This window comes from Dipodomys spectabilis, unplaced genomic scaffold, assembly GCF_019054845.1.
Source record: "Dipodomys spectabilis isolate Male_0828 unplaced genomic scaffold, ASM1905484v1 ptg000329l, whole genome shotgun sequence".
NCBI lineage: Eukaryota > Metazoa > Chordata > Mammalia > Rodentia > Heteromyidae > Dipodomys > Dipodomys spectabilis.
Window position 1 is genome coordinate 5105457 of NW_024871006.1, and position 13658 is coordinate 5119114.

Sequence of the window (13658 nt, forward strand, 5' to 3'; positions counted from 1 at the left end):
GGAGAGCTAGAAAGAGAATGAGATGCTGACAGGCAGATTTGGGGAGCTCATGAGGGAGATCTGCACCCCCTTTCTGCCTCTACCAAGCACTGATTGGACTTCAGCATTATGATGGTTCCATTGTATCTGCAGTTTCTGTCTGGAGCCAAGAGAAGCTTAACTCCTATTCCCTTAGAATGCATGATGTGCAACGTGATTTTCAACAGGTATTTTTAGCCTTGTTATGAGGCTTGAAGGGAGGAGGACACAATGTCAGGTCTCCACAAATTATTTTTGTCATTTCTGGGACTTGAACTCAGGGTCTGGGCTCTGTTCCTGAGCTTTTTGCTTAAGGCTAGTGTGCTTCTACTTTGAGCCACAGTGCCACTTCCAGTTTTATAGTAGTTAATTGGAGCTAAGTCTCACAGACTTTCCTTCCCCAGGCTGGCTTTGAACCTCGACCCTCAGATCTCAGCCTCCTGAGTAGCTAGGATTACAAGCATGAACCACCAGTGCCCAGCCACAAATATTTTTTTATCTTTAATTTTAGTTTTTGGTGGTATAAGAGACTGAACTTGGGGTCTCATGCTCTGTGAACTTGAGCTACACCAGCAATCCCTTTTGCTATAGTTATTTTTCTGGGAAGGCCTTACATCTTCTTGCCCAGATGGGCCTGGAATGTGATCCTCCTATTCATGCCTCCTGCATCTCTAACTTTTTGCCTAGGAGTGAGTACAATCCTCTGGACCTCCACCTCCCTGAGTTAGCTGGGATTACAGGCGTGGGCCCGTGTGAGGGCTTCCACAGTACTTTTAGGTTTACTGACCAGGCCCACTGCCCTATGTAGATTCCTCTCTTGCCTTCTCCTCTCACAAGTGCCGGCCCAGAAGTATCACTTGCCCCTCCCCTCCACTCAGCTGGAACCACACTGACTTGGCAGCATGGTCCTGCAACTCTAATTCTTTTTTTTCCCCCGTCGGTCGTGGGGCCTGAACTCTGGGCCTGGGCGCTGTCCCTCAGCTCTTCAGCTCAAGGCTAGTGCTCTACCACTTGAGCCACAGCGCCACTTCCGACTTTTTCTGCTTATGTGGTGCTGAGGAATCAAACCCAGGGCCTCGAGCATGCAAGGCAAGCACTCTACCACTGAGTCACCTTCCCAGCCCCTGCAACTCTAATTCTAAGTAGATCTATGTCAGCCTGCTTAGACACCACCAGCCCCAGATCCTTCCAGAATCTGTCTCAGAACATACCATCCCCTAGTATAAAGAACCAGAAATCTATGCTGGGTCTTGGGGCCCCAGAAAACCTGGAGGAGTGGCTGGTGACCCAGGTGCCCTCTGAGCCCTCGAGTTGGGGAGTCACTTGGTGGAGTGGTATGTGCCCAGCCCAGGGCACAGAGCAGCGCAAGGTGCCTCCCTGGATTCCCTTCCCTGATGGCCCTCATGAAGGGCAGGCATGCACGCGAGGGGCACCGTTTGCACCAGGAGCAGTCTCCAGGGAGGAGTCCTACCCAGAGAAGCTGGAAGAGCTGTGACAGCCTACAGATCCCATGTAAGATGGAAGTCTGGCCCTATGGCTGGGTGTGAAGAGGCCCTGATAGTTCATGGACGTTCCAGGTGATCTCCTGGCTTTGACCCAAGAGATGCTTTGCCACAGGCATTTTCCCTGGGAGAGCCCTCAGACTCTGCTGAGGAGACAGGGAACTCCTCCCCGATCCGTACCACCAGCCTTTGATTTCATGTCTGGCCACACAGTGAACTGCTGCTTCTAGAAGTCGCGCTAAAGGCCCTAAAGGCTGCTTTTCCTCTTTCCTGTACTTTCAGCCCTTTCCCCCTCCCCTCCAGAAGTGGAATAAATACAAGCAGCTTGGCTGGAGGGAGGTCAGAAGAGGAAGCAGAACAAATAAGCTCATTTCCACAGCCCCGTTGGCTCAAACCACCCCAGCAGTTTCCTCTGCCAAAATCAGGGTTGTGCTGGGGAGCTCTTGAGGGGACAGGCTGCTGGCAGAGCTGGGCTTAGGCACCATCCTCACCCAACTATCAACCGAGGAGGCCAATTACAAACAAATCCCCCTCACCAGCCTCGTCTCTCAAGCAAGCCCACTTTCGATGAACAGATGTTTGTATAACCTCGCAAGCATTTTTTCCTTGGAAGCTCTTGGTGCAGTGAACGCAGCAGACCCTTTGGGTAGGACCTGAAAGCCTGCCTACAGCCCTAAGCAAGAGCCCTCGAAGTGCACAGGCCAGCAGCTTGGTGTGGGGCCCAGCAAGGCAGGGAGGATGGCGCTGGCGCAGAGTGAACATGAACTTTCACACTAGTCAGAGAACAGAAATGAGCCGAATAAAAAAACAAACCAAAAAACCAAAACCACACAGACAGGAGCTACATTTGGCAAAAAGACATGAAACACAAATGGACAGACAGAGCAAGGTCGGAAATGGGGAAGGCAGGGAGTGAGCTGAGCCGAGGTCCCGAGCAGCTCTGGTCCAGGCTGAACTGGGCAGGCGGTGGCCAAGTGGGTGCGCGTCCCTTCACCATGCTCAGGAAGGGGGACGCCCTGACCGAGGGCGGGGGAAGCAGGTGAGCGGATACTGTCCCCTGCGCCTCACCGAGGCCCCGGGTAGTATCCCCAGGACAATCTGCAGAATGACTGAGGTGCCCTTGGAAAGGCGGGACCACGAGTCTCTTGGCTTCCCCTGCCACAGGCTGGCGTGCAACCAGGGCCTGCTGGGACCGTGACTGGCACAGGCCCATGGAGAGTGGCAACCACGGACGGCCGTGTGGCTCCAACACCTCCAGCCACTTCGCTCAGCGAGTAAAGCACTGGACCCAGGAGTGGCCGTTCTGAAGCTGAAGCAGGTCTTCACGCCGCCATGTTGGGAGGATTGCAAAGAGCACAGCATGGAGACAATCTCTGCGGTGAAGCCGGGGGAAGGGGACTTTTGACCCAGTCTAGTTGGGCAAGACTTTTCACAAGTGGTTCTTAGAGCCCTTGAATGTGCTCAGAGTGTTCTGAGTAGCATGGCTGCTTGAACATGGAATTAATTATCCTGGATTCAGTTTGGTGTCGTGAAGGGGAATAGGGACAAATTGAAAGCTGGGGCTCTGGGGAGCAGGCATCCCTGACCCCGGCCTCTCCTTTGGCATCTGAACCTATTATGTGCAATGCATCTGGCAACCTGAAGCTCACTGGCTCACAAAGCCATTCGCTGGCCTATAAAATGCTGCCTTTCAAATTCCTTTCTGATACTCACTAAGCACACATCCTCTGAGGAGTATGGTTTCACTGTTAATGGGCTCAGGCTATGGTTCCAAGACTTGGGGTGGGGAGGGGAGGATGGGAGAATGGGGGGAGGTGCTTGTCTGCTCAAACTTCCTGCTGATGAAAACAAGATAGGCCACCTGACACGGCATCTGCAGGATGGCGACGGAGGGCATACGGTCCGGCCAAATTGCAAGGAGGCGGCCAAATTGCAAGGAGACGAATTTTTGCCCTTTTCTTCCTACCCCATTATTCTCAGAGCAGGACTTGCTCTTTGTAAAAAGCTCAAGGACTGTCCTGAGGCCTCCTCACTTGCATCTCAGCGAACTGGTCTCCAGCACCTGAGCACACCCCAGGCCGTCTTGGCAGGAACGGTAGGGCGGGAGATGGGTGTACCAGGGGGAGAGCAGGGGTAAGAGCAGAGGGGTGTCTCCCACCAAGTTCATGTTCAGTAGACTGCCACTCACCAGGTAAGCAGACCTCAGAGCACAGCTTATTGTCCAGTGCTTTCACGCTTGCGATGTCAAAGTCATTGTTATTGTCACACTCCATACCTAGAAATGCGCATGTCCTCTGGCCTGAAACGGAGTTAATGCAGTTAGAGAGGGGCTGGCTGGGTTTTTCCTCTACTTTGCTGTCCTTAAAATAAAAATCTTAAGGATGGAGACAAAAAAAAAATCAAATCATATGTTTAAAAAAAAAAAAGACAATAATTAAGTGGGTAAAGAGCAGACAAAAAAAAAAAAGGAATCGAATTGTGTGGGCATGTCCGAGTCCTGGCGCCATCCTGACCGGCTCCTTACTCAGGCCTCTCCTCGCCACCGTTCACTGGGAGGGTGGCCACTGCAGAGTGCTGAGGGAGGGGAGCACTATGGAGAAAGCTGTGCTGGGCGGGGCCTCAAAGGCTGTGTGTGGCTGGCCCCGGTTCATGGTACCCTCATGGTACCTGTGCCTCCAGCGTGATGTTTTTATGACCAGATGTGTTTATGACCAGAAGGCCCTGAAAACTGATACGCACATCAAACAACAACTAAAGACCTTCACTTCCCTATCTGACACATCAAACTGGAATGACCATATTCACAAACGTATGTTTCACTGTCTTTTGGTGCCAGGGCCCAGGTGTTGTCCCTGAGCTTTTTTGCCCACAGCTAGTGCTCTACTGCTTGAGCTATAGCTCCGCTTCTAAGTTTTTTTGGTGCTTAATTGGACCTAAGAGTCTCACGGAGTTTCTGCCAGGGCTGGCTTTGAACCGTGATCCTCAGATCTCAGCCTCACAAGTGGCTAGGATTACAATTGTAAGCCACCAACCCCTAGCTTGTTTTACTGTCTTCTGAGACTGAAGTTATTGAGTAGCTGCCTGGAAACCCGCAGGCAGGTAGGAGGGGAAGGGAAGTTGTAGGAATGATTTTTTTTTGAGCTCCCCCTTTCTCCTTGGTGAAAGGAGAGAAGCCACTTTGTGTGGGCTGTGAGGGTCAGGTGGAAACAAGCTGGCCCCGTACTTCTTGGAAGCAAGTACTCTGTGGGGGAGCCATCCCCCAGGATGATCTGGAGCCGTGGGCCCTGAAATCATCCACTGAGGTGGTGAAGCTTCAAGCCCTGGCAGGGGTGCAGGAGTGGGAGGGCCGGCCTGGCAGCACGCCTCTCCTCCAGGCTCCCCTAGCAGGAGCTGACCAGTCCACATGCACACCCCCAACACCCCAAAGCAACGGCCAGTGCTAAAGCAGAAGCAACTAGGATGACATCTGCTGGCGTGTCTGCATGTAGGCCACAGCACTCCGGTGCCCTCAGTGCCCCGGGCAGAGGAGGAGGGCGGCCCCCGAGCTGTGGCTGCCTCCTCTTTCATTGCCCTGGGGGGCCAAACTCTTCCGAATGAAGACATCGAGGCCTGGGTCACGGTAAGGCGGCCCAGGACAGCCTGCAGTCCTTGACTAGGCTGAGCGCCCTTTGTGTGTCCGCTGCCTCTAAGATCACACACCCTACTTTCTCCCAGTAAAGCAAGCCCAGACAAGCTGCCAATACTCCTGCCTATGTCACTGAAGACTGTGCTTCTGCTGCTCCGCCTGGTGCTCCTGGAGGCTACCTGGGCTCAGCTGTAGCAGGAGGCCAGTGGGAGTGGCCAAGAAGCATCAGGGTCTTAAACTGCACATGTGTCCTCGGCAGCATCCTTACCCTGGCTCCCTGAACTGAGTCCTGGGAGGAGCTGGGAAGGTCACTAAGGCCACTAAGATCTTACTTGTGTTGACTCACCGTCAAGAAGACAACCATTCCCCCAACAGACACACAGCTGAGCACTGCCATCAGTCACAGTGGTTCCCCTTTCTTTGCCCCCTAGAGAATACCCAGGTAAGAATCAACATGAGAACAAAGGACTGGGTCTTTTACCATCTTCTTGCATGGGAGATCCATCCTCTTCCTCTATGACGTCATTTCCCTAGGACAAAAGGAAGGCCCTATGAGTCTACAGCAATCAGAGGCACGGAATGACTGGCTGAAGACAATATGGCGATGCCTAGCTCCTAGGTCTCTGTCCATAGTGCACTTCCCACCTAACGTGGTAAGAGGGTCAGGGGGAGCTGAGAGCCGAGGCAGCAGCCACACTGCAGGCATATGCTCATAGTATGTCAGGGGTAACCTTGTTAGCAGCTTAGTTGATCCTGTTTCTCTGAGATGGAAACAGATGTTGTTAAATAAAAAAAGCAAATTGTAGCCAGGTGCCAGTGGCTCACACCTGTCATCCTAGCTACTCAGGAGGCTGAGATCTGAGGATCATAGTTCAAAGCCAGCCCAGGCTGGAACATCCATGAGACTCTTATCTCCAATGAACCACCAGAAAACCAGAAGTGGTGCTGTGGCTCAAATGGTAGAGCCCTAACCTTGAGCTGAAGAGCTCAGTGACTGCACCCAGGCCCAGAGTTCAAGCCCCATGATTGACAAAAAAAAAAAAAAAATATATATATATATATCAAATTGTGAGATCATAAATCATTTGGAAACGCCTTAGGCTCCCAAAGCATACTCTGAGAGGATTTGGCTCCAGAAAACTAAGGCCTGAAAAGTGTGTGTGGTGGTGCTCATGCTGAGCTGTAGCCCTGCTTGCCCTGGTTGGGGGCTCCTGGGTGGGGTGCTGGGATAGGGGCTGGCAGAAGCTTCTTCACTCAGTCTTGTTCACGTCCTGGTGCCAGTGAACACTTGTGACCCAGTCACCCTATTCCACTCAGGTCACCAAGGCCAGCACATTCTCCAGGCTCAAGTAGAGCCTGGCATGGGAAGGCTCCTCTTGAACTCAGTCCACCATAGCTCATGCTGGAACTAGTGTCCCCTAGCAATGGACACTGGATAGAGTCCAGGCCAGAGGGTGGGGCTGCGCTCACTGGGACCCCCCCCCCCAACTCCTTCTAGATATATCACTAGGAAGCCTTCAAATCCCCCTACCCACTCAAGCCAAGGCACCCAAGCCAAGGCAGGGGCTCCTGCAGTGGGAGAGGCGCCGTGCCTGCTGTCTGGTTACCTCTGCATCCTGCTCTGCCGGGAAGCCAGCGAAATTGCTATCTGGAGACTCTGCCGGCGTCCCCTGCGAGAGAAAAGAAGCTAAGCGCACAGCTGCCACGGGCTCTCGGGTCAAGCATGGCCTCAAACTCAAGCCCAATCTGCACCAAGCCAGCAGCGGCCAGGAGTCTGGTCCCTGGGAGCAGCCTCAACACCCCACTCTGGAAAGGCCCTTTATGAAGCTACTTGGGGCCTACAAGTGAAACAGAGAGCAGAGCAGCGCGTGAGCCTTTCCCTTACCTCATCTTCTTCTGAGGGGGCTCTGCTGGCACCCTGCGGCGAGGGGACAGCCTCTCCTTCCTCTTCGTTGCCAGGCGCGATGTAGGAGCCCGACATGGAGGAGACTGTGTCAGTGCTGATCTGGGAGGAGGCCATGGACATGACCGACTGGGCCAGGCTGCTGCTGGCGGGGTCTGTGGAGGAGGAAGAGGAAGGAAGCCTGGTCAAGCTGACCAGAGCAGAGCACGCAGGCCTTAGAGTCTAAGATCCTGCTCCTCTATAGTTGGAGCTCTGAACTCAGCTCAGGGACCAGGGGTACCCGTCCTGCTGCAGGGTTCAGGCCTGAGTCTCCTCCCTCCCCAGCTAGCTTCTCCCACGGGAGGAAGGACAGCGGTGGCTACAGAGCAGAGGGAGCACGGGCAGCCCCTCCCGGCCCGCTCTGTACCTTCGGGGGAGGAAATGGTGGAGGAGAGCGGAGTCCCTGTGCAAGACGACTGGTCAATAGCCCCTGATGAAGACAGGGTGAGGTTTTCGCTTTCTGGGGTCACACCACATTCCTGGGGATGGAGGACACAACAGGACACAGAGTAAGCACACCCTCAGCCTGTGGGAGGAAGGGGGTGAGCGCAGGGGCTGGGGAGGAAAGGGGACATGGAGGGACAAGGGCTCCTCACAGACAGGAGAAGAGGTATCATGGCGTCTCTCCTGTCAGCACCTCCCCAGCCTGGGCCTGGGGAATGTCTCCCAGGGGAGGTGGAAGTGGCAGTCAGCATCTCCTGTCCGAGGGCCAGCATCTGCTGGGCCACACAAAGACTGCAGCTCGGGTGACACAGGTCACCCAGCAGCTGTGACATGGGGACACCCCCTGCTTCCCCAGGAAGAAAAGAAGGCCAGCAGGGGCCTCACTGCATGTGCACGTCTGGTGAGTTTCTGCCCCATCGAACTGAAAGGAAAAACCTCACCTCTGCTCCTGTTCCCCCACCCCATCGGCCAGGCGGCCAGCCGGCACACAGCCTCGCCAGCTCAAGCCTAGTCCTGTGGAGCCACTTTCCTGCTCCTCCAGCTCCTGTCTGACCAGGTCAGCGCATGCGCATCAGTCAGGTGAAGCAGCATTCTCACTGGACCCTGGCTTGCTCCTGCCCTCCCTGGCTGCTTCTCTCCCCTAGCTTCCTTTTTCTTTTTTTCTTTTTGGTTGGTTGTGGGGCTTGAACTCAGGGCCTAGGGGCTGTCCCTGGGCTCTTCAGCTCAAGGCAAGCATTCTACCACTTCACAGCGCCACTTCCGCTCTTCCCCTTTCTTTCAGGTCTAAAGAGTTCCAAGATTCAGCTCAAATGCTGCTTTCGATCTTCCCTACAAAATGATATGAAATTTTGTGTATCTCTATTACTATACTTTAATGGTCTGTGTTTAGATTCTCCCCCTCCCCATGGTGTGTGTATGTGTGTGGGGGGGGGGTGGGGGGAGGATGGCTCTGGGATTTGAACTCAGGGCCTGGGCACTGTCTCTGAGTTTTTTTGCTCAAGGCTAGAGCTCTACCACTTGAGCCACAGCTCCATCTTTCTCACTTTTTTTGGTGATTAATTGCAGATAAGAGTCTCATGGACTTTTCTGCCGGGGCTAGCTTTGAACTGAGATGTTCAGATCTCAACCACCTGAGTAGCTAGGATTACAGGTGTGAGCCACCAGAATCTGGCTCAATTTTTCTATTTGAGACACATCACTGTAACTGTTGCAGACTGGTCTACAATTTGATTCTCTCCTGCCTCAGTCTCCCCAGTGCTGGGATTACAGGTATACATCACTATACCTGGCTGAGGGCTCTTTCTATAGTTAAGATTCATTCATAATTTGCTGGGTGCTGGTGGTTCACGCCTGTAATCTAGCTATTTGGGAGGCTGAGATCTGAGGATGACAGTTTGAAGCCAGCCTGGGCAGGTATGTGTGTGAGACTTTATCTCCAAGAAGCTATGGAAAAAGCTAGAAATAAAGCTGTGGCTCAAGTGGAAGAGTTGTAGCCTTAAGCAAAAAAGCAGCTCAGAGCTGGGTGCTGGTGGCTCACGCCCGTAATCCTACCTACTCAGGAGGCTGAGATCTGAGGATTGTGGGGTTCAAAGCCAGCACAGGCAGGAAAGTGGGACTCTTATCTCCAATGAACCACTAGAAAACCAGAAGTGGTGCTGTGTCTCAAGTGGTAGAGCAGTTGCCTTGAGCTGAAGAGCTCAGGGACAGCACCCAGGCACAGAGTTCAAACCCTAAGACTGGCACAAAACCAAGAAGCCAGGCGCTGGTGGCTTATGCCTGTAATCCTAGCTTTTCTGGAGACAGATCTGAGGATCACTGTTCAAAGCTAGCCTGGGCAGGAGAGTTCATGAGACTCTTATCTCCAATAAACCACTAGAAAACTAGAAGTGGTGCTGTGGCTCAAGTGGTAGAGCGCTTGCCTTGAGCTGAAGAGCTCACCCAAGCCCAGAGTTCAAACTCCACAACTGACAAAAAAAAGAAGAAGAAAAAAAAAAGTATCATCATTTGACAAGCACTTGCTCGGGAATGACGCCATGCCAGCGCAGCGCTGTCCCAGATAGACCTTGGTTTTGAGGGCTAAGTTACTTTGTCTACAAATGTGCCACCACCCCTAGCTCAGTGCCACTGAGAGCAGGTGGCTAAAGAAAGCCTGTAGAGACCCACAGGGAGTTTGTCCTCTGCCACTGCACCCCAGTGGCCTCCCTGTAGCTTGCCCTCTACTTTCCCACGTCTAGAACCCTCTTCTCAGCTCTCAGCTCTGCTGCTCCCTGCTCCTGGGCCACTGGTTGAGTAGCAGTGCTACTTCGGGCCTCCCTCCAGGGTCTACTCCCCTGTCTCCCGTTGCACACACACACACACACACACACACACACACACACACACACGTGGCACACACATTTTCACCCCGCTCTTGTGTCAAGCTCCACCCCCCTTGCAGGGATGGAAGCACCAGGAGGCCAGGGCCTTTGGTGCTCTCCTCATGGCTTCCATCTCTGCTTGCAGGACAGGACAAGGCCACAGTGACCAGGCTCTGCACACTGAGGAGCACGTGACTCTCATGACACTTTGTGGCCACCGCCTGGGAGGGGCTGAGGGTTTAGTAAACACATGAAATAGGTGGACATGAGGAGCTGGCGGGGGTGGGGCATGGCAGTGCCTGGCACCAGCACCCAGGGAGGGAAAAGAGAACCAGTCACCTCCCCGGGATGCTGAACCTCGGGTCTCTGAGATAGCTGGGTCTCTGACTCGCTGCAGGAGTGCTCGTCTTCCTCTTCGTGAAGCACGGAAGAATTCTGGGAAACAGATCTGTAAAAGTCCAGAGGGAAAAGCAGTTGCGCCCACTGTCCACGCAGAGCTGGGAGCTGGCCCGCACTCCTCTCCTGCAGACGGCATGGGAAGATGACACCAGGGGAGCCAGCCAACACCAGGCCCCCAGGGTGAGGGGAGAGGTGTGGAGAGCGGGGACAGGGGAGACAGAGACCCCTTCTGCTTCTTGCTCCTTTAAGGAAATGCTGCCTGATCTTAGGGGAAAAAATGACCAATATTGCTAGGGTCTCAATACTTCCATGTGCAAGACCCTCTGTGGTAGACGCTGTGGTGATTATGCCCCCATTGGATTTAGCTGTTTAGGAGTTAGGGTCATGAGGTGCCTTCAGTCTCAGAGTCTGGTACTGGGGTTTGAACTCGGGGTCTTGCACTTGCTAGGCGAGTGTTCTCTACTGAGCCATGCTTCCAGCTAGATCTTTCCATCTTCAGAGTAAGCCATGCTCCCCAGGGGCCTGAGTGGTCCTGTCTCCTCATTGGTTCAATGTCTTCTGCCCTGTGCCCCTGGCTCCCTCTCAAATGAACAAGTGGCAGGCTCATCTAAGGGGAATTCTCCAGACAATTTGTTTCATCTCCTAGGGATGGCTGACCTTTCCCGAGGGGACCCCTCAGGGGTGTGGTGAAGCAGCCCTGGGCCCAGGATATGACAGCATGCGGGGAAGGGACAGGACGGTTTGGAATATGGCCCAGAGAGGCACACGTGCTGGCTACTCACTTGGAGAGACTCTTTTTGAGCTTGAGTCCTTGGCTGCTGCAGTCAGACAGGCGGTCAAGGGGGGACAGTGTCCTGACGGGGGGCAGGTGGCTGTCACTGCCGTACGAAGGCAGCATTCCTGAGAGGTGGCCGTCTCCAAGCACATGCAGTGGAGGAACCGCTGGGGACGGGGTGAGAGGCCCGTTGAGGGCTTCCAGAAGAGACACCACTTCATAACCTGGTGGAATGTTCTCTGAGGACTAGGGGACCAGAGACAAGTTGAAAAATTACTTAAGTGCTTATTGTTTTGGGGGGCACCATCACGTTTCTTTCATTTTTTTTCTTTTCTGTGGGTTGTAGGACTTGAACTCAGAGTCTGGGCGCTGTCCTGGAGCTTTTCTGTTCAAGGCTAGCACTGTACCACTTTGAGCCACAGCTCCACTTCTGGTTTTCTGGTGGTTAATTGGAGATAAGAGTCTCACAGACTTTTCTGCCCGGGCTGGCTTCGAACTGTGGTCCTCAGATCTCAGCCTCCTGAGCAGCCAGGATTATGGGCATGAGCGACCAGTTCCTGGTTTCATGTTTCTTACTATAGCTAAAATTTGTTTTCTTTACATCTGCTGGGTTTTCTTCACATCTGGTAAGAAAAGTTTCTGTGTCAGATGTAAAGGAAACATAAAAAGTCAAAGAACCAGGCTCCTAGCTCATTCTTCACAATAGCTACTTTTTCTTATAATAATAGACATAAATAAGCACTAAGGACATTTGGAAAACATCAAAATAGAAGGAAAAAATTCCAATAATGAGTTATCCAAAGAAACTTTTTTTTATTTTTTATTTTTTTGGTGCTGAGGCTTGAGCTATTGTGCTCAAGGCTGATGCTTTACCACTTGAGCTAAGGTTCCATTTCCCACTTTTTGTGGTTAATTGGAGATAAGAGTCTCACAGACTTTCCTGCCCAGGATGGCTTCAAACCATGATCCTCCAGATCATAGCCTCCTAAGTAGCTAGGATTGTCCGCATGAGCCACCGGTGCTTAGACCAAAGTAACTTTTGTTAGTATTCTAGTACAATTTCTTCCAACTATTTTCTTTGTACAATTTACACATTAATGCTCAATCTGTAAAAAAAAAAAAAAATGCAAGGCTGGTTTAACACAAACACAAATCAATAAATGTAATTCACTACATCAACAGAGCCAAAAACAATAACCACAGATCATCTTTCAATAGATACAGAAACGCTGGGCATCGGTGGCTCAAGCCTGTAATCCTAGCTACTCAGGAGGCTGAGATCTGAGGATCACAGTTCAAAGCCAGCCCGGGCAGAAAACTCCGTGAGACTATCTCCAATAAACCACTAGAAAACCGGAAGTGGTGCTGTGGCTCAAGCAGTAGAGCACTCACCTTGAGCTGAAGAGCGCAGGGAAAGCGCCCAGGCCCAGAGTTCAAGACCCATGATGGTCAAAAAAAACCCAAAAAGCAATACAAGTGGTATCAAAGACCTCAAACTCTATTACAGAGCCATCATAACAAAAATAGCTTGGTACTGGCACCAAAAAAATCAGACTGGGAAGGTGGCTCAGTGGGACAGTGCTTGCCTAGCATGCATGAAGCCCTGGGTTCAATTCCTCAGCACCACATAAGCAGAAAAAAATGGAAGTGGCACTGTAGATTAAGTGGTAGAGCAGTAGCCTTGAGCTGAAGAGCAAAGAGACAGTGCCAGGCCCAGTATTCAAGCCTCACGACCAACAAAAATTAAAAACAAACTACCCTCTCCCCCCTACCAAACACAGACCTTTCCTACGACCCAGCCATATGTTCCTGGGCATCTACCCTGAACATCAAGAGCCAGGATATAAGGACACTCATATATCCATGTTTATTTACATTAGCCAAGATATAGAAACAGCCCAGATTCCCTACAATAGATGAGGGAATCCAAAAACTGTGGAAAGAATAAAATAGAATAGGGGGCTGGGAAGGTGGCTCAGTGGTAGAGTGCTTGCTTTGCATGCCTGAGGCCCTGGGATCAATTCCTCAGCACCACATAAGCAGAAAAAGCTGGAAGTGGCACTGTGGCTCAAGTGGTAGAGCGCTAGCCTTGAGCTGAAGAGCTCAGGGACAGCGCCCCAGCGCAGTTCAGTCCCCATGACTGACAAAAAAAAAAAGAAAAAGAAAAAGAAAAAGAAAAAAAGAAAAGAAAAAGAATAAAATAGAATAAATACAAATATATAATAATAAATATCATTTGCAGGGAAACTGATGGAACCAGAACAAATCACGTTAAGGAGTTAAGCCAAGCTCAGAGAGACCAAGGATGCATGTTCTGATATGTGGAAATTAGATCTAAAATGCACTGGACTATGATAAATTATACAGGATTCTAGAAGCTCACAGAGAGTGAGACCAAAAGAGGATATTCTTAGGAAAGAAACACAAGGCACAATGCCTAAGTGACTCTTCATAATTCTATAAAATAATACACATACTGAAGTGAACTCTATGATACAGAAACAAGAGACTTTTTACCCCCTTTCCCTTTCTTTCTTTTTCCTTTAGTTTTTATTTTTTGATGATTCTGTCTTCTTTACCTATGTGCAGTACATTC

General features: G+C 51.7%; 1 protein-coding gene across 3 annotated transcripts in view; it reads right to left on the reverse strand.

Moving 5' to 3' along the window:
- The window catches only part of Rnf157 (ring finger protein 157), a 67359-nt gene that overhangs the window by 4687 nt on the left and 49014 nt on the right, over window positions 1-13658 (reverse strand). For 2 of the 3 annotated variants that reach the window (XM_042702590.1, XM_042702591.1), the window contains exons 12-18: window positions 11070-11308; window positions 10228-10336; window positions 7455-7566; window positions 7031-7203; window positions 6753-6815; window positions 5627-5675; window positions 3709-3819 (exon numbers count right to left, since the gene is read on the reverse strand). In XM_042702590.1, coding sequence (XP_042558524.1) covers window positions 3709-3819; window positions 5627-5675; window positions 6753-6815; window positions 7031-7203; window positions 7455-7566; window positions 10228-10336; window positions 11070-11308 — 856 coding nt within the window. Of the gene's footprint in view, window positions 1-2661; window positions 2971-3708; window positions 3820-5626; window positions 5676-6752; window positions 6816-7030; window positions 7204-7454; window positions 7567-10227; window positions 10337-11069; window positions 11309-13658 lie in introns of those variants that run through there. The other variant, XM_042702592.1, reaches the window with a different exon arrangement.